Below are 25,064 nucleotides of genomic sequence, written 5' to 3' on the forward strand. Positions count from 1 at the left end.
CTAATGAAGACAATCATGGATTTTATCCATATGGATGAAATATTCATGGCCACAGACTATATATCCTTAGTCATGGGCAGTTGTCTTGAGAATCCAAGTTAGTGGTCACATGCAGACAGGGTCAGCTTGAAAATATTGACACTACTAGAAAAAAATGAAGCTTTACTGGTGGTAGAGATTAAATATACATAGATAAGAATTCCATATTTGGAGGAATTCAAACACATGATCACTTACTTATAGGAAGTAAAAGATTTTCTTGAAATTTATATGTCTAAACATACATATAGGCACACATATACTCTTATGTGAGTCATAACTTAAGAATAAGGGTTGCATTAGGTGACTAAATTCTTCTTTTCTGCTTTTTCCTTTGAAGACCATGAGAGTGTAGTGCCATGAGAGAAAGAAACTGCTTCTATTTGTTTATTATTTGGGAAGGCTAGAAAGAAAATGTGAAAGATAAAACTGAGATCTATCTATATGCATCAATAAGTCTATTTCTGTGAAAATTATGGCTTTGTTATTTATAGAAGTATATTTCAAAATGTAATTACAAAATTCATTATGGTAGTTTGGTTATCTTCTCCTTTCTTTAGTTCCTAGTTTCTTTGTAAAAGGGTTTCAGACACTAAAACAGGAATCGAATTATGTAGTTGTTTGTGGTGGTTGCCAAAGGATTATTATGAATCTTTTGAAATAATTAGAAAAAATCTAGATTGCATCTAATTCTTTTAGTTATATAATTATTACTGCCAACATTTCTGACTGATCATACTTTTTTTTTGTCTTCAACAGGGGATTATTTGGGAAACAGGGCTATCAGTGCCAAGGTAAGGAAACATTATTTAAAAATCCCATGTTAAAAACAGTGCCAAAAGAAAAATAATATATTTAAATATTTCCATTCCTAATTGTGAGCAAAATATTATATCTTAAATTAAAACCTACATGTTTCTATGTCCTGAAATTTGGTTAGCCCTTCCTCTTCTTAAACTCTTTAATCTTTAGTTTCCACATCTGAAAAATAAACGTACTGAAACAGATTGTCTTTTGAATCTTTTGTAGTTCAAATAGCTAAAAAAGATTCTGTTAAGGGCTAGCTAAGATTCTATTTTGCTCATTTAGTTTTTTATATTTTCTTGGATAGCAAATGAACGAGAAATTTCAATCTTCAAGAATCATGAGCCAGGATCATTATAATTTTCAAAACTTACTATGGTTTTTATTTTTCTGAATTTAATGAGAAATAGGAAGAGGAAAAAAACACAGACTATATAAAGTAGAATTTTAAAAAGAGAATTATATGTAATACCACAAATCATTTTGAGGTATAGCTTACCTTTAAAAATTTATGTGATAAATAATAAATTCAAAATGTTACTTTCTAAGCTGTCCTACTTTCTTTCTCACTGAACTCCATTCTGTTCTCTTCTGTGCATTTTAAAAGATACTTCAATAATCTGCTTTTGTTTCTCCTCTCTGGTAGTCTTTGTCTCTGTCTCTCTGTCTCTGGCTGTCTCTGTCTCTGTCTCTCTCTGTCTGTTTCTCTGTCTGTCTCTGTCTCTGTCTCATTATATGATACGTCTCAAGGTTTGGCTTTTTTTTTAAGCTACCACAAGAGCCACTGTATGTAAAGTACAGCTCCACAATATGCTTCTTTCTCAAAGATAAATTTTTGGTTTTTAGTGTCTTTGTTAATGGTTATACTAATATACATACCACATATATAGTGGTATAGTATATACAAGAACAGGAAAATATGTACATTTTCAAGTCAGTGTTCTAAAATGTTTTCAGAAGATATGAGATGATTTCAAGGTGAAGGAAGATTATTGAATTTTATCCATGGATTAATTTAATTATTGTTCTAAGATCCAAACTAATTAGCAGCAATAAAGAAAAGGTAGTATGAATATCATGAGGCTCCCTCCTTAGTTTTATTGAATCATTCTGAGTTAGCTAGTACTAGAGTTGATTAATATTTTTCTGGGGTAGCTAGTTGCTAACTAGAGCACCTGGCCTGGAATTAGGAAGATCTGAGTTAAAATCTGACCTCAGACATTTATTACCTATTTAGCCCTGGGAAACGATGTTTGTCTCAGTTTGCTCATGTATAAAATTATCTGCAGAAGGAAATGGCAAGCCACTCTGGTGTCTTTATGAAGAAAACCCCAAATGAGATCATGAAGAGTCAAATACAACTAAACAATGATATTTTTCTAACAAGACTTTAAAAGATGGACTGGATTAGGGAAACTTGAGGGCAGGGAGGCCAATTTGGGAATTATAGTCCTGGAGAGGGGTAAGAAGGTCTTTCCAATGACAGTGGAAATAGAAAAGAAAAGCTGCCATAGATATGATCTTATAGTCAAAAGTATCCAGACGGATTACTTTTATTTTGGGGAAAAGTTATTGTGTGTTTTTTATATCACCTTTATTTCTAAGTGCACTCCTCCCCCTTCCTCTGTCCAATGAGCCAACCTTTTGTAACAAAGAACAAAAAAAGAAAGAAAGCAGTTGAGCAAAACTAATCAACATTTAACCAAGTCTGATAGTATGTGTAATTGTTCTTATTTTTTGTTTTCTTACCTCTGTGAAAGGAGAACCATTTTTATCATCTTTTAGTGTTTGATTATTGTTTTTTTTCCCTCTTTGGTTCTGCTTACTTCACTATCAGTTGGTGTGAGTCTTCTCATATTTCCCTGAATTCTTCCTCTTCACCATTTTTTACAGCAAAATCATATTCTGTTACATCTGCCTTCCATGACTTGTCAAATTATTTCCCAGTCCAATGAGCAGCTACTTTGTTTTCAGCTCTTAGCTATCACAGAAAGTGTGTCTAAGAATGCTTTGTAATACCTTTTTGGGGGTAGGGAGGAGAGGATTTTTAGGGATGTACTGGAGGGAATCAACTTATATTACCTCAAAAGCTGATTCTTAAATTTTCTGTGGGAGAACTTATACCTTCAAAGTCAACAAAGAGTACAAAGTAAAACTTGGGGAATTGTTCTGTTGATTTCCAGACATAAGAAAGGAATGGAGAAAATGTTAATAATAAAGATTAAGCTTAAAAATATGTTAAACATACATTTCAGGGGAATGTATGTTTAACATAATAACCAGTTAGACATTTACCAGGACCATCCTGAGTATGTATCTATAGATGTGCTGATGATGGATTTTTCATTCAGCTTTCTTGGCATTGTTTAGACAAAGAATTTACTTAATCAGTGACAACTATTAGTTGTGAATTTTGTAACGCAAAAATTTTTTTGTCTTTAATGTTTTTTTAGTCTGCACCTGTGTTGTTCATAAACGCTGCCATCATCTGATAGTTACTGCCTGTACTTGCCAAAATATAAATAAGGTGGACACAAAGGTAAGGAAAAAAATCTCTTAGCCAAGATTTATTGGAGTTATACAGCCAAATTGTCTTTCCTTATAAATCCCAGTTATTCTTTCAAAATTACCACTCACTTGACTCTGCTTAATATAACTAAATATATGATTTGCTTGTCTACATTCTATGGGTTGTCCTTACTTAGATTGATCCTCTGCCCAAATTTGTTGCCGGAATTTGGAAAGAATGTTGCTGAGGTGAACTGTATAATAAAATATTTAGTTCTGTTCACCAAATTTTATTGGTAACAGCTACCTTTCTAATGACAAATAGCAAAGTCATTGTGGTCTATTGGAAGTAATTCTGAACTTGGAGAGAGAAAAACTTGACTAGAATCTTAGATCCTTCATTAACTACTTGAACATACCTTGGGAAATTTTATTTAACATTCTTGGACCTCAGTTTTCTCATTTGTAAAATGAAGGAGTTATACTAGATTTCAGTTCTAACTTTTATGATTCACTCTTATTATTTGTATTGACTTGTTTAGCTAGGGCAAGCAGCTCTTCTTAAATATAGAAGAGGTGAAGAGATGGAGAGTTACTGATTTTGAAAACTGACATGATTTTGTTAGAAAGTGAATTCTGTGGTACTTAATGACTCTTATCTGAACCAAATAGTATAATTAGACATGAACCAGAATTTGAAGAAAGAAATTTAAAAGTTCAAGGGAAATTAATTAATAATTAACTTTAAATTTTGCCATTTCTAAGCATGTTATTATTGCTCCCAAATCATATTGTAATATTTGTTTTGAGTTTCATTTTACCCTGGGAACAATTTTTTTGGATCATGCCAGCTATGGTTTTCCTTTCAGTTTGTTAAAGCTTTATGCCAGGCAAAAACTCAAACAAAGCAACAAAAGAAGATGAAAGTGTTAATACATATTAATTCATTAATTCATTTTATGACAATAAAGAAAAAGTATTACCATCTACTTTGCTGCTGCATCCTAAGGGCCATGGGACCTTTCCATCCAACTTGTACCTAAAACCTTCCATATGGGTTGTCTTTCCCATTTGAATTGTGAAGTCCTTGAGAGCAGGAGGTGCCATTTTTCTATTTGCATCCCCAGTACGCTGCACACAGTAAACACTTAATATATGCTTTTCCCATTCCATTTCCTGGAATATATACCCCAGATACCATTTACTGCTATGATTTCATTTCTTGAAGATAATATCTGATCCTAAATAGGCTTGCTATCTGTGAAGCCTTGGAAAAGTCACTTCTACCCTCTGGACCTCAATTACCTAATTTATAAAAAATGATAGACAGATTATATACTACATGTTCTCTAATACCCCTTGGAATTTTAAATACTATTCTAAATACTTTGACTCAGTGGATAGAGAGCCAGGCCTGGAGACAGGAAGTCATGGGTTCAAATGTGGCTTCCAACCCTTCCTAGCTTTGTGAGTCATGACAAGTCACTTTAATCTCAATTGTCTAGCCTTTACCATTCTTCTGCCTTGGAACCATTACTAAGGTTTGATATTAAGATAGAAGTAAGGGTTAAAAAAATACTATAGGAGGAAACTTAATTCTGAAGCAAAGTATTCTGAGTTTAGTAGAGGTAAAGAAAAAAGAGACTAGTTGTAGTTGGAAAATTTTTTTTTAATGAAATACAATTACTTTACAATTAAGCCAGCAAGTAGAATAGAAATAATAGAATACTGCGATGTAAACCACAAGGATCTGCCAAGCCCAGGTTGCATTGTCGTGACTGATTTTGGGGGGAGAGAGAGGCAATAGGGGATAGCCTGTTATTTTTATAAATAAATGTTCACTTTGATGTTTAGTGAAATCACATCACCCATTGTGCCTTTTATTTCTTGCAGAATTCTGAACAGAGATTTGGAATCAACATTCCCCACAAATTCAGTGTTCACAACTACAAAGTGCCCACATTCTGTGATCACTGTGGCTCCCTGCTTTGGGGAATAATGAGACAAGGACTGCAGTGTAAAAGTGAGAGACATTATTTATTTTTTTAATCATTCCAAGCTATGATTTCTTGAGGTTCCAAAGAATTCAAAGCTGGTCTCTGATGATTGGTTTTAGATATTTTGCAGAACTTTTAAGAACTTCTTAGTGGGTCTTGCTTTCCTATCAACTGGTATTAATTATAGTATATCAGGCATGGTTAATAATATGTCTTAATTGCTGCTAGTAAATTAAAGATTGCTTTGAAGAAATCGAAAGTCAAATGTTGGAATAGATTTTAATGAGTTATTTGGAAAAGGGTAATAGCTAGTGGTAGTTGAGAGTAAGAAGACAGAAATGGATGAGAGAGAAACTTGGGTTTTATGTAGAGAAAGTAGGTTAATAGCTATAGATGTTATCACCAGGGACAGACAGGAATGAATATGACGATAAATTAGATCAGTATTTTTTTTTGGTGGCTTTTTTTTTGGTCTATCTTTTGTCTTTGTTTTGGTTTTTGAAGACTGAGTCTCCCCATTTCTCCTAGGCTGGAAGGTCAGTGGTCACTAATAGGTGATTCCACTCACGAGCTCTGAACTGCTCTGAATGGATAGCTGTGTGGGTAACCCAACGTGTTTCCTTTTCTAGAGGTTCTCTGCCAGTGTGCTTGTTAACCCACAATTTTATTGTCTGTCTGTCTGTCTTCCCTTCCCTTCCCCCTCCCTTCCCTATGGTTGGTGCTCATTGTTTGTGATAATATGGGGATTTGTCCATGACCTTCCTTGACTATATACTTGTAAGAAATATTGATTTGAGGCAGCCTCAGCCCTCTAAAAACAAGTGAGAGAGCTCCTACTGTTAAAATAGGTCAAGAACATTTGAAAGTTTTTTTCTGTAAAAACGGTTTAATAAATCAGGAGCAGAGCCATCATGTTCTGTCGAATGGGTGGTACAGCTTTTCCACAGCCAGTCATTTAGGGGTTATTTATCTTAAGTAATCACCCATAAAGAATTGCCTTCTTAGTTTGACTGGCTTGGAATATACCATTCTATCTTGAACTACTTAAGGATAAATCTAAAAAATTGATCATCATAATCATAATAATAACCACTCAACTTTTACTTAGTACCTGCTGTGTACCAGTCACTTTACAAATCTTATCTCATTTTATTTTTACAACAAACTTTAGAGGTAGGTACTATTATTTTTATCACTTTACAGTTGAGGACACTGAGGCAAACAGAGGTTAAGTGATATGCCCAGAGTCACACAGCTGTTAAGTGTCTGAGGTCATAGATGAACTCAGGTCTTCCTGACACCAGATCTTGATCTACTCTTCCGCCTTGGAATCCACAAGTAGGAGGCAAAGGAAAGAAGGCAAAAAGTAGGGATTTTAGTATAGGAATAGTTCTCTTTAACTGCCTAGATTTTTTTTTTCTTTTAGTGATGAGAAGGTCATAAAAAAGGACCTCAGAGATCATCTAGTCTACTATTCAGTAACTCATTTTTTAAAGAACTTTTCAGAATCCTAGGATACTTTTTAATACTTTCTTCCTCTAGCATACAATATGGCAACCCAAGCCTAATCAGAAACCCTAATTTTTTTTTTCAAAGCAAAGCTCTAAATCTATAATTCAGTAAGGCTTCATTTACCAGACAGCCTAAAACAGAAGAGTGGAACATTTTTATTGGTAACATCGCTTTGCTACCTTTTTGGCTCTTAGATAATTTTAATTTTGCTTAAACTAGAACAAAGCAGCACTGACCTTAAAAAGAAAAGCTATTTTAAAAAAAATAGCGTTGATTATTTCTCTGAAGCAGTATGGAACCACAGCCTGAGAACCACAACCTCACAGGATGCCCTGACTATTGTACAGCCTGCCTTTCTAGCCTCAACAATACCCAGAAGCAGCAGGTGTCATTATTCAGAGGTTTGCTGCCAGAGAGAATGTTTCCACTGCGTCCATTCAGCATATTTAAGCTTTTTGTTTTACTGACGACCAAATAGAAATAGGTAACATGGTTCCATTTCTTTTTATTTTTACTCACATTATTCATATTTTGAGTCATGGAGAAGCCAACATAAAGTAGGGTGATAAAAACAAGAATAAGAATTATTAACATTTCTAAAGAACCTACTGTGTGCCAAGGCACTATACTAAAATACTTCACAATCATCTCATTTAGTGGATAAAGGATCATCTTCAGAGATGGGAACTTGTGGGTTCAAGTCTTGCTACTCATACATATAATCTGGATGACCTTAGGAAGAAAACTAACCTCTCTGCTTCTAGGAACTCTTTAATATGTTGTGTTCCAGATGAATTATTGATCTGCATTGGTAGAAGGAGTTTTCATTCTGGGAGTTATCCACATTAGTTAAATCAATGATCTTTTCCTCCTCATCCCCAAAAATTTCAGATCAAAAGAATTACTGGAGTATGTGTGTATAATATGTAAAATATATAACAAATGTAATATAATATATAAAATGTAGTATAAATAGGCATGGTATATATAAATATATATTGTATTTTTTGGGTGAGTATATGACATCATTGCCACAGAGAAAAAGTCATGTCAAAGGTATTATTATCTTATATTTTCAGTTTTTTTGTCTCTATAGAGAAGCACCAAGTAACATTAAGGGGACCCAAAAATGGTTATAGCTCTTGTGATGAGTATATGTCACAGGATATGTGAGCTCTGTTTTAGTCCATCAAACCAAGAAAATTCTTTTTCAGCCATTCATATTCTCTTTTTTTTATAAACAAGTTTCCAATTCTTCTTTCCCCAGTTTGTAAAATGAATGTACATAAAAGATGCCAGGCGAATGTGGCACCTAACTGTGGGGTGAATGCAGTAGAGTTGGCAAAGACCTTGGCAGGAATGGGTCTTCAACCTGGAAATATTTCTCCAGCTTCGGTGAGATTTTATTTCCTTTCATGTACTACCTTTATGGGTTCTATAAATGTGGGAAACTTGAGTCAGAGTCCTCAACTCTAAAAAATTTAATCTTCCTGTTCAAAGCTGACCCGGATAGATGCAATGAATTTATTGCTTTCTTTTAACACCATTTTACTCTGTAAATAAACTTCCTACCATTAGTCAAGAATTTGTCTTTCTGCCCAGTTGTATTAACTTGCAGTTAAAACATATACCAATTGTCCCTTATAGATCTAGAAGTAAAGAGAAGAATTAAATAATAATTCAGGATGTAGTTAAACCAACATCAGGGTCCATCATTGGGGAAAGTGTTAGTCCCTGTGCTATCCCTGGTTTGTTTTGTGACCTTTCTGGACCTCAGTTTCTTCATCTGTCCACTGATGACTTAGATGATCTTTTGGATCTATGCTAGATTTAAAATTCTTTGATTCTATGATTTATGCCACATAGATATGCTATTTGAGGACTTGCTATGGGAGGGTCTCATTGAGGAAAAGAATAAGCATTTATTAATTGCCTATTATGAACTCTGATTTCATTTGATCCTCACAATAACCATGGGAGGTAGGTGCTATTATGATCTCCAGTTTACAGTTGAAGAAACTGAGATGAAGCAAATTTGTCCAAGCACACACAGCCATTAAGTATCTGAATCCAGATTTGAATTTGGATCTTCCTGACTCTAGATCCAGAGCTCTATCCATTGTGCCACCTAGACGCCTCTAAAGAAAAGTCAAACTCCATCTCATGTGATCTTGAATAAAACTATAATAATATAATAATAATACAATATGTAATATAATTATTAAAACAACAGCTAGAATTTGCATAATACTTTAAGATTTGCAAAGAGTTTAATGTTTTTACTTATATTATATATTACATATATTATTTACTTTTTACTTTTTTATTTATTTTTATTTTTAAATATTTTTCCATGTTTACATGATACATTTTCTTTTTCTTCCCTCTTCCATCCCCATTCCCAGAACTGACAAGCAATTCTACTGGGTTATACAAATGTTATCACTTGACACCTATTTCCATATTATTCATTTTTGCTATGGAGTGATCTTTTGAAACCAAAACCACAAATCATGCACCTATATAAACAAGTGATATGTCATACACATATGATTTACATACATTATGTATACTTGATAATACATATATTTTCTGTATTCTACATGTATTACATACATGTATTTTATATATATATATTATGCTCATATACATATACATATACATATATTATAGAGGATATAACATTTCCCCTAATATATAATTCTCCTAAAAACTCTAAGAGAGTTGCTATTATTGACCCCACTTACTCATTAATAAATGAGGTTCACATAGGGTTAAGGGATTGCTACCATGGTTGAACAGCTAGCAGGCATCTCAGAAAGGATTGAGCCTAGGTCTTCCAGGCTCCAAGCCCAAAGGTCTGGACCATCTAGCAGCTCTGGTGGAAGGGCCCTTGTGGGTCCCTGTTTCTCTGTAAAATAAAGACATTGAACTAGATAAACTCTAAACTTCCTTAAGAATCTCAGTCCTGTGATCCCTTATCTATGTCAAGTAAATGACAACCTCCTTGGCTTGTGATTGCTGAGGGTTCTGCAGTGTTAGGAAAGTAGCAGTAACCATGGCCAGGGCATCATAGAACAGAGGTGTTGTCTGCTGCTGCTGCTATACGGTCCTGAGAAGAATAGGGGCTGCATTCCAGTCTTAGGGGACAGCCAAAGCAATGGCTTGGAGAAAAGAGATGGAAAGTCTTGGGTGACAAAATGACAAGTAGACTGTACTGGCCAGACAACTGTAGGGTGAATTGAAGAGAATGATGGGTGCGAAAACTAGAAAGATAAGAAGATGCTAAGTTGTAAATAGCTTTATTTTTTAAATTAGTTTTGTAGTGAAAAGAATGTTTATTTTCTGAACTAGTAAAATATGCATTTCCCAAATCCTTAGTTGCAAATGTTTTGGTCAGTTCAGAGGCATCTTTCAGGTGAAACTAAATAGTTTTAAATGCCAAAACACATTGTTATATTTGACCTTAGATATAATAAAGAGGAAGCCATTGGAGATTATTAGATGGAGGGATAATGTAATCACACCTGCACTTGAGGAAAATCATTTTTGGAGCTATATTGATTATAGATTGGAATAAAGAATGGTTTGTAGCATAAAGACCAATTAGAATCAGTACAAAAGAATAGCACGAGCCTAGATTTTCAGAGTTATGAACCGAGGTTCACAAGATAAAAGATAGATAAATCTTTTTTAAATAAATAGATAGATAAAAAAAGATAAATCTGATTCACAAGATAAAAGAAGAGCTCACCCACTCCCTCCCCACACACTTGTTCCTTATGGGGGATCTTAAGGCAGAGCACACAACTTGCCCCATGGGAGAAATGAAATAAGAGAACAAACCTGAAGCCACCTTTTCTTTTCATTGATCTGGCACCCTGCCTCCTGGAAGGACAGAGGAATCATTCAGAATCATGCCCAAACGCCAAGACCTTTCATTGTAGAGTTACCACATGGCCAGAAGCAGCCGGGGAGTTTTTCACTTCTTACAGGTCCAAATACTATGTCACACTTGCAGTCTCTGGAAGCAGACAGGGACTGCCATCCAAACCAAGTTACACCCAAAAGAAATGAAGCCTAAGATAGAGAGGGTGATACTAAGATAGCCATTTAAATTGCTTTCTAGACTCAGAAAAAATTAACTGAGATTACTGAAACCTTTTTCCTCCTTTTCCTCCTAATATCTGAAATTTATGTAATGCCTTAGAGCTTAATAAAGACTTCTATTTCCATTAACTCATTTGATGCTCATAATTACTCTGTGAGGTAGGCAGGCCAAGTATTACTGTCTGATGAGATATCAGTATTACAGCTGATGAGAAAAGCTTAAAAGAAGTTAACTGGCTTACCTAAGGTCACAGAGCTAGTATGACAGAGCCATTGTGTGCCTTCCCAACTACTATAATCTACAGATGTGATAAGGGAGCCACTGTCATCAGTTTTTGGAAAATCATGGAATACTGTGAGACAGGCAACCATCCCATTTTTCAAGAATGGAAATATGGTGGCTTGTGAAGCGAGTGTCCAGTGAACCTGACATCAATGTAAGGCAACATTCTAGGACAGATTATTTATTAGGTGGTTTGTAAATGGATAGAAAAAATTAGAGAACACCAGGAGGCAGCAGGAATTCTCAAAGAACAAAGTATGCTAAACTAAATTTATTTTTTTATAGTCATTAGACCTAATCAGGAGTATGGTACAGATATAGTATATCTAGATCTCAGCAAAGATTTTTTCATTATCTTTTCATATACTTGTAGATGAGAAGGAAAAAAAAATCATCTTCTACCTGACACTATAGCTAAATGAATTCCTATCTAGTTGAACTAATCTGTAATCAATTTTCTTTATCAGTACCACCATGGAATAGATGTCCTTTGGATGCCAAAAGAATCTTTCCTTGGCCTTATCCTGTTCAACATTTTTATTAACATCTTGGATGAAAACATAAAAAGCATGGTTATAAATTTTTCAGATGACTCAAAGCAAGGAAGGGTTAGTGAATATAATGGATGGTAGAATCAGACTTTAAAAAAAAAAAAAGATTTTACTAGGCTAGAAATAGGAGCCAAGCTCAATAAGATGAAATTAAACTGGGATAAAGGCAGAGAGACCCATATTTCAAGTTTTAGAAAATTACCCTCTTCTACCATTTCTGTAGAATTATAATGACAGCAAAAGATATTGAAAACATTAACATTATAAATGAAGGGATCCAGATATGGTTATTTGCAGTTAGTATGCATAAAAATTCAATAGCTTCAACCAAATCTTTTTTAAAAAGATAACAAATGAGTTTAGCGAAGTTAAAAGCTACAAAATTAAAAAAGCATTTAATAAAAATAAACACTAAGAAAATATTAATAATATTAATAAAATAATTAATAAAATATTAATAAACCTAATTTATTATATATATAAATAACAAAAAATCCCTAAACATCTGTGACTTGATTTGCCTAAGACATTGCTAAGATCTTTCATGAAGTTCTTATGAAAAATATGGAGAGATAGGGTTCCATAATAAACCTTGCTACCTCAGAATCATCCTCATGAAAATTTTGCCCTCCTAACTCGTCCAATTAGTTTTCAAATTTGTTAATCCTATTGTACTCTTTTGGACTCACTCTCCCAACTTACCTGGGACAAACAGAATCTTCTCAGGAGTCTAGGTTGGGGTCTGCTGATAAATGTTACTGCAGGAAAGCGTATTACTTTCCTCTTATCAGAGGAGTGGTGGCTTATAAATGTTGAATGAAGCAGACCTAGCCAATGTGTTGATTTGGCTTAGTGTATTATATTTTGTTAGCTGGAAAGGTTCTATCATGTTGTGTCATTAGGAAATAATAGTACTTTTTTTTAAAAAAGGAGAATCATTAAAATGTTTATCTTTGAAAGTAAAATAAAAATAAAAGAGTCAGTTCAAGTAGAAGATTGAAGAAAATTCCATTAGAAACTTCATGTTGATTATGAAGTGTTGAGTTCTGTTCTTGTATTCATATCCCCATTACCACCACTATCACCTGACATCAAATCAAATATGATTTAATGATTTTAATACACACACAATTCTAATCAAAATTCTATTGGGAAATAGTAGTTAAATGTGTCTTTGGGTGAGCTGAGGGTTGTATGGTGCCATTTTATTTACTTAATTATTTTATTTCCAGACCATTAACAGAGGGCAAATTGCAAACTCCTCTTTACAGTTGCCAGTATTGACTATAAGAATCCAAATTCGTAGACATTTTAGGCTTTTGATCTATAGGGTGGTCAATTCTCTATTATACATACCATACATATGAGAAACCATAAATCATTTTGCCTTCCAAGTGGCATCTTGTCATTTAAGGAGACAGAGAGAGTTGATAACTGTGATTGCATTAAAGAAAAGGGTGTAATTTTGGTAGGAGTAGCCCTGTTTAGGAGCTGGCTTAGTGGCTGATCACATTATCTGCTCAGGTATGTCAAGGAGTTCTCAGATTTTGAAAACCTTAGTGCGTGGCTGAGGCTGCTCCCCTAGGAAATGGCCAGCAGGTGGCACTCTTGAAATCTGATATATGCTCCCATACAAGACTGGATGCCAAGGTGCTACTATATACAGCTTCCAATAAATCATAGAAACCCAGAGCTGAAAGGAGCCTCAGATATCATCTAGTCCAGCATCCAGAGCAAAAATCCCTTCTACAGATATCCTTGACTTATGGAAATCTCGCTTCTGCCAGAACAATTTGAAAGATATAAATCTTATATATATATATACATATATAATATGTATATATATATATATATACAGACATGTATATATTCATTTAACAAATGATTTTTTAAAAAAACAGTTGTTATTCATATCTTTTCTCTTTACATTACCTACATTTTTCAGTGTAACCTCTGCTTTCCCCTCCTTTACCCCAAAAGTCATCCTTTATAACAAAAAGATTAAATTTAAATGATTAAAATTGAATTTGAAATTTAAAATAGTTCTCCAGGGCTTCAAATATGGAAGAAGCGATGTCTCATTTATCTTCTTTGAGAATGCTCTTGGACCTTAGCAGTTTAGTTTTAAATTTTTTGTTGCTGTTTTCTTTTTCATAATCATGTGCATATTGCTTCCTTTTGTCCTGTTTACTTGACTTTATAACAATTAAAATGACTTCCCATGTTTTTCTGTAGTCATCAGTTTTATAGCTCAGCAATATTCCTATTACATTCATGAACCACAACTCCTTTAACCATTCTCAATCACTAGAGCTCTACTTTATTTCTAGTTTTTTTTTTCTACTTCTCAAATCACCAAATAATAAGTACTTTTGTTGCTCGTTGTACCAAGGCCCCTAGTGTAGTGCATTGGAGAACACACACACACACACACACACACACACACACACACACACACACACACACACACACAAAATAGGTCAAAATCCCTACCTTTAAGCATATAGTCTAGCACTGCCATCTGTAGCAAATTACTTGTCATCTTTTTTTTTTTTTAAACCCTTACCTTCCGTCTTGGAGTCAATACTGTGTATTGGCTCCAAGGCAGAAGAGTGGTAAGGGCTAGGCAATGGGGGTCAAGTGACTTGCCCAGGGTCACACAGCTGGAAAGTGTCTGAGACCAGATTTGAACCTCGGACCTCCCATCTCTAGGCCTGGCTCTCAATCCACTGAGCTACCCAGCTGCCCCTGTGCTTGTCATCTTAAAGTGAAAGAGAAATGGGAGAGAGGGAGAGAATTCATTACTCAATTTTTTTAATGTAAAAATTGTTTTTACATGTAATTAGAAAAAATAATATAGTACTAATTTATTTTTGAAAGAAGCAACAGGAGGAACCAGAGGGGCCAAGAAAGAGTAAGTGACTTACTAAGTTCACAAAATTAGTTAGGGACACAATTGGATTATTATTCAGGTCTTTTTGATGACTTCCTCTGTACAATGTTCCCTTCTTTATAAATAGTATTATATGTAAACTGAAAGCCAAAGGTGTGGACTTTAAAATGATCCCCCTGGAAATAATAGTAAACCACTGCAAATCAGGAGCTGGTATTAATGGAACTTTGTATGGGGAAATATGGCCAAAATCAAATCAAAGCAATCTCTTTATGAATGATTTATTGGGATGTGGGTGACGCCCCCACTAGAACAGATCTTACCAATTATACAATCTGGGATTGGCTGTCCCTTCTGAAGTCGAAATATTTTATACTGTCTTTGAGATTCCTGGGTAACTATTTTACTTCTTACTCCTTTAGAAGCTAATTTCCAGGTCACCGCTGAAGCGACAAGGAAAAGAAAGTATAAAAGAAGGCAATGGCTTTGGTGTATCCTCTTCTAACCGACTTGGTATTGAAGATTTTGAGTTCATCCGAATGTTGGGGAAGGGCAGTTTTGGAAAGGTTCGTTTTGGTCTCAAATTAATAAATGATGGTTTCATTTTATTGAATTGTCTCAAAGGGATCTTAGAAGCCATCTTTTGCAACCCCCCCTTTTTAGAGCATGGGACACAGAAACCTGTAATGGGCTGCATAGCTTGCCCTAGATCACACAGGTTATAAATGGCAGAACCAAGATTTAAACCCAAGTCCAAATGCAAATGCCTCCCTTCTTTTTTCCCAGGTGTGCCCACAATGTGTGTTCCCTAATATTCCTGATTTCTATTGGGCCATAGGTGATGCTGGCCAGAATAAAAGAGACTGGCAATCTCTATGCTGTGAAAGTACTGAAGAAGGATGTGATCCTCCAGGATGATGATGTCGAATGTACAATGACAGAGAAGAGGATCCTGGCCCTGGCCCGAAACCACCCCTTCCTTACCCAGTTATTCTGCTGCTTTCAGACCCCTGTAAGTATGGTTTGGTCTTTAGATTAGGTTAACAGACTTTTACTCTGAAGGTTGAAAGCAGTTGGATATGGAAAATGTAAAGGAATATATTTTTAGTATTTTCTTTATTCCAGCTGTCTTGAAGATGGGACTACAGTGATGCAATACAATGGGTTCTGGGCTAAGTATTAACTAGCAGTCCTATTCCTGCCTGCATAACTGCATCTCTGTGATATTGGGTGAGGACTATTTTCATCCAATTATTAATGAATCTGTACTGTAATACATTTTACATTTTAAAACTTTCTCATAATTATTGTAATTAAAAGTTTAAATCAAAATGCATGTCAGAAAATGACTGCCCTTGTGAGTTGCTGATCGCTGTTCCTAGCTCCCTCTCTAATTCTGGGACCAACTAGAATTGGCCCAGAGGTGCAATTTGATGCAGAGCCATACTTTCTAAAACTTTTCTATTAGGAAGAACATTTTTGATATTAAAAAAATTCAAGTGCACCCATGTAAGTACTTTTACCATTAGTCTATTGTTTGGGAAAAAATGTGTGATAAAATACTATTATGAATACAGTAGTACTTTTAAATGAAATTGTATTTTATTCATTATAATTGCATTTATGTACATTTGAAAACAGTAATATGTATATTATTTTAATGATATTAACATAGGAAAATATATAACATACTTTTATTATACCTGTACACATATGATGTGTAAATATGCTCATTTATATACATATATATATAAGAAAGGTGTTATTCAACTTACCTATCAAAAAGTATTTATTAAATGTTTATCATATGTCAGAGACTGAGCTAGACATTGGCAATGTAAATGCAAAAGTGAGACAGTCCCTATTCTCAAGGAGATTACTTTGTACTAAAAAAAAATTAGCCTATTGAAAGTATGTTTGCATTCTTATTTTGGGTCATTTAATCAGATGAACCTCTTATGGAGACCACTGACCCAGTGTCTCCCTGGGGAGATTCTTTTGGCCCTGAATTGTCCAAAGGTCCTATGAGATGCCGTGAGGATTCCAGCTATGCTTCGGGATCTAAGGATGCAGTGTAGTTGAGAGTCAATCTCAGTGAATGAGCCTTCCCACATTTTTCTCTTAAAAGACTTTTTAATGAGGGTCTGTATTGTGTTTCCTGGTGTCTATCACATTGCTTTGTAGATAATAGTTACTTAATAAATAATTACTGAATGAATGAATAAATGAAAGGAATCTACTCTGTTCTTTCTTTGACCCCACTTCTCCCTTGACTCAATTCTCTAGGGCTAAATGTATTATTCTCTTTCTTATGACCTCTAATATGTTCTGTATTCTATTTATCCTACTCTATACTTTTAAGATAAGGTAATATTTAAACCAAAGACTTAGTAAAACCTTGGCCAGAATTACCTGCCTCCACACTGATGTGGCTTTTGGAATATTCCATGCTGAGTTCCAATACTTATTCTCTCATCTTCATTCAAGAATTTATTCAGCATTTATTCATTATTTGTCAAGCGCTATGCACACTGGGATTATGAAAATTTTAAAAATGAAACATATATCCCCTGAAGAAACTGGCATTTTATTGAGAGGAATCAACATGTTTGCAATGAAACCTTAGGTCTCTTTCTCAGTTTCTGTACTCCTAGAACTGGTTTATTTGGTTCTGGGTAATAACAGTACTTTGATACTCCATTATTTTATCACTGTGCCTATTCTTACTTGTTCACACTGAATTCCTGCCATCTTTATCAGTTGCTATGGTAGAAACTATTAACATCGGTACCTAGAAGTCCTATGATGAAAACCTAGATAGGCTGGTCCTTGAATGACAGTTTGGTTGACAATCTGTTGCCAGACCTACTTGCTACTCATTTGAATATACCTGAAGCTTTTTCAGTTTGGTTGCGTCATTTCCAGGTCGTGGTGAAACATCTAAGTATTTTCTTTTATTTATTGTCTATCAGGGTCTTGTGGTACAGTTGTAGGAAATAATTGATTTCAGGAGTCAAGAAAATCCTAAATTTTATCCTTATTTTTGACTCTTACTATCATCTGTTGACCATGAGGCAACTTACTTCACATCTGGAGACTCTGCTTCCTCTGAAATTTCCACAAAATGGGATTTTTAAAAACCTATAGTTAGGAATGTGCTGCAGTCAGCTGAAATTGACTTTGTAGAGTATATTGTTAAATTTTTGTGTGAGCATTTTAGCCTCAAATTGGCAAATACTACAAATTTGGGTTTATTGTTTTGCTGACTGTGTGAACTGTTAAATTAGGTTAATGATACAGGTTGAACTTATAAATGTGTTCTTCCAACATTTTTTAGGGGAGAGATGGTTATCAAACATTTTCAATGATACCTCTGCTTATTATCCATGATTTACTAGGTGATTGTGAGGATCGTATAAGAAAGTGTGTGTAAAATTTCACTCATTATTATTAGATAGCATTGTATGGTTTACAAAGTAATTTCCTCACAATAATCACAGTTAATAATAAAAGCATTTCTATAACACTTTAATGTTTGAAAAGAGCTTAACAAACTGTACCTTATTTGTGCTCCCAACAACCCTTGGAGGTAGGTGCTCTTGTCATCCCACTTTACTAATGAAGATATAGTAACCCTGTAAGGTATTCACCACACAAATTGTCGTCCCTTCTCAGATAAGAAAACTGATTCTAAAATGACTTACCGTCTTTGAATGGGGTGGGGGAGGGAAGGGAGGCAAGGAGATAATTTGGATCTTATAATGTCAGAAAATGTATGTTGAAAACAGTTATCACATGAAATTGGGAAAACCAAATATTTTGAATAAAAAAAGAAAATTGATTTTATTGTTAAAGGAGTAAAATGACTGTCACATAGTTAGCAAGTAGAAAGAGAAAACGTAACCCAAGTCTTCTAACTCTAGCAACCTAAATAATCTTCAATCATTTGGGAATATTTCAAACTAGATAGCAGATATTTCTTTGGCTGAAATTTCTCTAGCTAATGAAGCAAAAATGTTTTTAATTGTTGTTGACTTCCAGGGAACATCTTATCCTAAACCTGTGTAAATAAACTAAAATTTCAGATGATGCTACAGGAATGTGAAGGAAAAGTTTGGTGAGGAATTAACTCGTTTGGGAAAGATTTAGAGCCATGTGAATACAGTAATACACACCAGATGTTTTCAGGAAACATTCTAGACTGCCAGTGTATCGGAGTATTGCATTTGTGAAATTATCTCAATGAAAGAAACCGTCTTTGGAGTTTCAGACTGAAATTTAATTGCTACACTTTTCCTGTGATTTCAAATTAGGCCACTAGATGGCAGTCATTGCCATAGTTATTTTAATAAGGTATTAAGACTTAAAATTTACACTGAGAGCATTGGGATATTCTATTTCTATTGAAAAGATGAATTAGCCTTGTTTGGGGAGGGAGAGAGACAGAGACACAGAGATAGAGACAGACAGAGAGTGAGTGAGTACCAAGTAACTGAAGGAAAAAGGGAAAAAAGAGTGGTTTCTAAATTTTGTTTGTCCATTCTTTCAAATGAGAATTAAAATATAATCTCTTTCCCTTTCCTCTCTTTCTTTACACACGTGTATGTCACAATTCAAATTTGAGAAGTAAACTAACTTATACCTTGTTTCCAAAATCCTGCAACTGAATTTGTACATGTTAATATTCATCTTCTTGTATTCAGCCAAAAACTAGCCCTTCTAGATAATTCTGATTAGTTGTCTATTCCAGGTATAGTAACATTTGAGATCATGGATTTTGCCAGCAGCTACATTCTTGCGCTTTCATCTCCTATGAACTTCTCATTGGATCATAAGATTATAAACTTAGACTTGTAAATTTAGAGTTGAAAGGGATCATAGAGGCTATCTAGTCTAACATCTTCATTTTATAGATGAGGAAATTGAATCCCACAGAGATGAAATCATTTGCCATAGGTCATAAAGGTACTAATCATTGCAGGTAGGATCTGAATATATATCCTCTCAGTTGAGTGTCTATGCTCTCGATATTATAAGTTGCTTATACCAAATGTTATTGTTTCTTCATTATAGGTATTGCCAATGATATCTAGATTGGGGAAATGTAGACAATATTGTTCTTCCCCCATCTTTGTTAGTTTAAAGCTCTTTTGATTAGATTGTCAAGACACCTGGCAAATACATTCTTATCAGTTCTTTTTAGATATGTATACTGCATCTTTGCCCAGGAATTTATCTCTTACTATTTCATGCCACGATCCAGAAATCTAAATATCATTTCCAGATACTTCCTTCTTAATCAGTTATGTATTTCACAAACCAACTTTTCTCTTTGCAATATTTTGTCTTCAATGGGTAGTAATGAGGAGAAGGCATTTAGTGTCCCCTTTACCTTTATTTTCTTGTCTAAGAATTGTTAAATTTTCAGCACTATTTTGGGGGGGGTTATGGCAATATATACATTTTTGTACATTTGTACACATGTGAGGTAGCTAGTGTCATCCAGTTTTGCTAAAACTTAGGAGAATTTCTTTTATGTCCTAAAAGACAACAGATGTCTCTATTGTTGTTATGGCTATTTGCCGTCCACAGCATCCATGAACATATAACCAACAACTATCACCAATTATTCTTTGCCCAGCTAGGTGGCACAATAGAGCACTGAGCTTCAAGTCAGGATGACTCATATTCCTGAGTTCAAATATGGTCTAGTGTTATGACCCTGCACAAATCACTTAACCATGTTTGCCCTAGTTCCTCATTTGTAAAATGAGTTGTCAAAGGAAATGGCAAACAGTCCAGTGCCTTTACTAAGAAAAAAACAAATGGAGTCACTTGACCAAGGGTATGACACAACTGAACAACAAAACTCTTTGCTCCTTCTTCTGAGCTTACTTTCCCCTAATAACTTCTATGACTTTACCTTAACATACCTTAGAGTATAGCTACTTCCTTTTCAAATCATATAACTTCTTACTTTTAAGAGAGTAAAATTTGTTTGTTTCAAGTTGTCCTTTCTTTTCCTTCCTCTACTTAAAAGCCTTCCAACTTCTTTCCTTAAAGGTTTCCCTCCCCTTCCACTTTAAATCTTTGTTTTCCTCCCATTGAAGCCTTGTACTTCCTTTATTTCTTCCTCTAGCACATTGCACCGAAAAATCATTTAATTTTTGACAGAGGAATGAAAATTGTTCCAACACATCTAGTTTAAAAAATACCCACCATCTTAATAGTTATTTACATATGGGGTAAACCATTTGGAATAACTTTTTCTTTTTTTTTTAAGTCTCTCCCTCCTCTCTCCACACCATAGAAGGTATCATCCAGCAAACCGTTATCTATATGCAGATTATGTCTTGAGTGTTTCTGCTTTTGTTCATTCCAGGAATGAATGTTCACAAGTTATCCTTTAAATATTAAATGTGTTGTAGCTGTACGTAATGTTCTTTTGGTTCTTCTTGTTTCACTCTTCTTATCTTGTGTAGTTCTTTCAAAAAAATTTAATGAATAAATCTGCTCATTGTTTCTTATGGTACAGTAGTGTTCCATCACAATCATATGCCACAGTGGCATCGGCCATTCCCCAATTGATGGACATTCCCTCAATTTCCAGTTCTTTGCTACCACAGAGAGAGCTGCTAGAAATATTTTGGTGTTTACAAATAGGTTCTTCTCCTTTTTTTACTGATCTCCTTGGGAAATAGACCCAGCAATATCGGGTCTAAATGTATATACAGTTTTTACTTCCTTTATTTTTAAGGAACACTTCACTGCATCTTATAGCTTTGAATGAGAAGAGATGGTCTTCATCTTCTAGGAGGGAGACAGACTTACATTTGAAACAGAATAGTCATACCCATGGAAGAAAAACAAGCAATGCATATTCAATTCAAGTCATTATAAAATTTCCCCTGAACTTCATACTCATTGAGTTTTTAAGAATACATGAACACACAGAGAAACATACACACACACACACACACACACATACACACACACACACAAACTGGAAAACCTATTGGTGTTTATACCTTATTCAGGAGTACCTCATTAAGCCCTCTATATGTTATTATGGTCTCTTAGTAACTTGACAGCCACACTCACCTTTCTTAGTTTCAAAAAAAAATGCTTCTCTTCCCTTTGCATCAGCCTCCTTGATTTTTTACCAACTTGACCCATCTGCCCATACTCTCTGTACATTTGCTTTACCTCTTATTGGGTATTAGGATCCTAGACTTAGAGCTGAAAGAGACCTAAAAAAAATAAGACCCTCATCTGTAAATGAGGAAACTGAAGCTGCTAAGAATTAAAGAGACTTGTGACATACCTAGTAAATATGTTAAATATGTTATCTGTTTTGCTCCAAAAACCTTTCCTGACTTAACCTTGTTTGCCATCTACTTTTTCCTTTGCTTTTTCCTATAATCCTCTTTGAATTTTTTCTAGTTAGGTCCCTATCCCTTAACCTGTCTTTATCTTGATCTTTCTCCTTCAGCCTTCTGTCACAGATTTTGTTGTTGTTCAGTCCTGTCCAAATCGTTGTGAGCCCATTTAAGATTTTCTTGGCAGAGATATTGAAATGATTCACCATTTCCTTTTCTAGCCTACTTTACAGATGAGGAAATTGAGGCAAACATGGTTAAGTGACTCACTGAGGATCACACAGCTAGGAAATGATTATCAGAATCCAGATTTGAACTCATGAAGATGTGTCTTCCTGATTTTAAGCCCAGTGCTCTATCCACTGTGCCATCGAGCTATCCATCTGCCATTAGAGTTGAAAGTAAAATGTACAAGTTTTTTGTAAGAGATAGCTTAGTTGCTGAGCCTTGAAGGATGCTATAGATTCTATGATACAGGTATGAAAAGGTCATTCCTTATAGTCATGAGGGAAACACTATGCAAATGCATTGCAATGGGAGATAAAACATTGAGTACAGGGTAAAGCCAGTAGATGTAGGGATGGGATGTAGGGGTCATGCAATCAAGTAATCTTACATTCTCCAGTATGGGGAGGGGGAATATAATGTGAGGAAGAGAAGGTATGGATTGCCTGAAAGTCACTAAAAAAAGTAGTTTTGAGTGAGAAAGCTTCTCATATCTACAGAATGGAATTTCATTAGATTAAAGAAAAAGAACCATTTTCTTTTTAGCCCCTTTAAAATCAGCATCCCAGGGTTAGTAAGTAAGGGTCACAGGGTAAATACGGTATTTTTTTATCCTGATGGAAGTGCTTTCTGTAAGGACTGGAATATAGTTTAAGTGACCCAAAGGACAGTAGAAAGCTCACAGTTGGGTAAGAGTTTCAGAGTATTAAATATTCAATTCAATCAATATTTTTATTGAATTATTTTTATATAACCAATTTTATTTCCAAATCTTTTCTTCTTCTTTGACTGCTCTAGAGAGCCATACCTTATAACAAATAATAAAGAGAGACAAAAAAAGGTTTAACAAGATTAACCACAGCACTGCTTTGGAAATTGAAGGGATGCCCAGCAATTGGAGTATGGCTAAACAAGTCATAGCTTATGATTGTAATGAAACATGGTGTGGTATAAGAAATGATGAACAGGGGATTTCAGAAAAAAACCTGTAAAAGACCTGCAGTACATTTATGGATGCAAAGTGAAGTGAGCAGAACTAGGTGAACATTGTACACAGCAACAGAAATATATCGTGACTAACTTGGTTATTTTCAGCAATATAGTTTATCTAAGGTGATTCCAGAGGATGCATGAAAAATGCTTTCAAACTCCAAAGAACTGATGGAGACTGACTGGAGATCAAAACATAACATTCTTCACTTTTTATGTGTTTTTTTTTGGGGGGGAGGCTCTGTGTTTTCTTTCACAACATGACTAATATGGAAATATGTTTTGCACGATTCTAAAAAGAAAAAAGACTAACCAACCCATCAACTGAATGTGACACTTTATGAATTGGTTCCCTACTTATAGTCCTCCATCTCTTCAGTGAAGGGAGGGAAGTATTTTCTTTTCTCTATCCTTTAGGGATAAACAATCATTTAAATTTCATAACAATTTAAAATTTTTAATGTCATTATTACTTCTATTTACATTATTGTAGTCATTGTGTGTATTGTTTTCCTGGTTCTGCTTACTTTACTTATTCATTCATATAGGTCTTAAAAAAGAAAAAAAGCCTTACCTTTTATCTTAGAATCAGTACTTAATTAGTTCCAAGGCAGAAGAGTGGTAAGGGTTAGGCAGTTGGGGTTGTGATTTATCCAGGGTCACCATGCTAAGAAGTATCTGGGGCCAGATTTGAACCCACAACCTCTCACCTCTAGGCCTGGCTTTCTATCCTCTGAGGCACTGAGCTGCCCCATAGAAGTCTTACCACACTTTTCTTTTTTTCATCATGTTCATCATTTCTTAGAGCACCAAGAACAGCAAGTGTTTAACCAATATGGAAGAAGCTATACTAGGGAATCATATGTCATCAGCCGGGGAGGATTAGGTGGAGCTAGGCTATGAAGAATTCCAAAATGGTGGAGTTTGGTTTTTATTCTAGAGACAATAAAAAACCTCTGAAGTGAGCAGGGAAGTGGTATGGCCAGACCTATGCTTTCAATAATATCAGTTTAATAGCTCAGTGGAAAATGGAATGGAGGGAGAAGCTGAATTTGGGGAGAGGTTTTTATTTACTTTTTAACTATTACTATCATATTTACTATTATTATTATATTTACTATTACTGGAATAGTCTAAGAAAAGGAGATTATTGTCTGAATTGGGGTGGATTCAGTTGCCTAAGTAGAGAGAAAGGGATAAATATAAGGAATTTTGTGCAGGAAGAGTTGGCAAGCTTTTGTCTCATTGTATAAGGGCAGCTCAGTGGCATAGTAGATAAAGTGTTGGGACTGGAAATTTCATCTTAATGAGTTAAAATCTGTCCTTAGAAACTTAATAATTATATGACCTTGGGCAAGTCACATAACCCTGTTGGCCTCACTTGTTTATCTGTAAAATGAGTTGGAGAAGGAAATGGCAAAACTTTCTAGTATCTTTGCCAAAGAAATCTCAATCAGGGCCACAAAAAGTTGAACATAACTGAAATGTCTCAACAACAAAATATATGGAAGAGAGGAGAAGGAATGAGAGATAGTGGAAAGTCCTAGGTTTTGAACCAAGATGGCCAAAATTAGGCTGGTCATTTCCAGAGATAGCAACTAGATCATCTATCTGCCATATAAGTACTCAAGGAAAGTTTAAAAAAAAACATGTAAAGGACTCCAAAGAGTTTAGTGAACTCGCCCTGGAATTTGTGAACTAGAATTTCCCAAAATGCAAGCGTATACATAAGTTGTAATGAAAATATTATGCATAAGAGCTTAGTATTAGATC

At 34.7% G+C, this 25,064-nt stretch overlaps 1 protein-coding gene across 2 annotated transcripts in view; it reads left to right on the plus strand.

Moving 5' to 3' along the window:
• Nucleotides 1-25,064, plus strand: part of PRKCH (protein kinase C eta) — a 286,419-nt gene that overhangs the window by 154,896 nt on the left and 106,459 nt on the right. For both annotated transcript variants that reach the window (XM_001377520.5, XM_007472981.3), the window contains exons 4-9: nt 799-833; nt 3,297-3,382; nt 5,245-5,374; nt 8,128-8,255; nt 15,120-15,263; nt 15,536-15,709. In XM_001377520.5, coding sequence (XP_001377557.2) covers nt 799-833; nt 3,297-3,382; nt 5,245-5,374; nt 8,128-8,255; nt 15,120-15,263; nt 15,536-15,709 — 697 coding nt within the window. The remainder of the gene's footprint in view (nt 1-798; nt 834-3,296; nt 3,383-5,244; nt 5,375-8,127; nt 8,256-15,119; nt 15,264-15,535; nt 15,710-25,064) is intronic.

The sequence above is a fragment of the Monodelphis domestica genome, chromosome 1, assembly GCF_027887165.1.
Source record: "Monodelphis domestica isolate mMonDom1 chromosome 1, mMonDom1.pri, whole genome shotgun sequence".
NCBI classification, from domain to species: Eukaryota; Metazoa; Chordata; class Mammalia; order Didelphimorphia; family Didelphidae; genus Monodelphis; species Monodelphis domestica.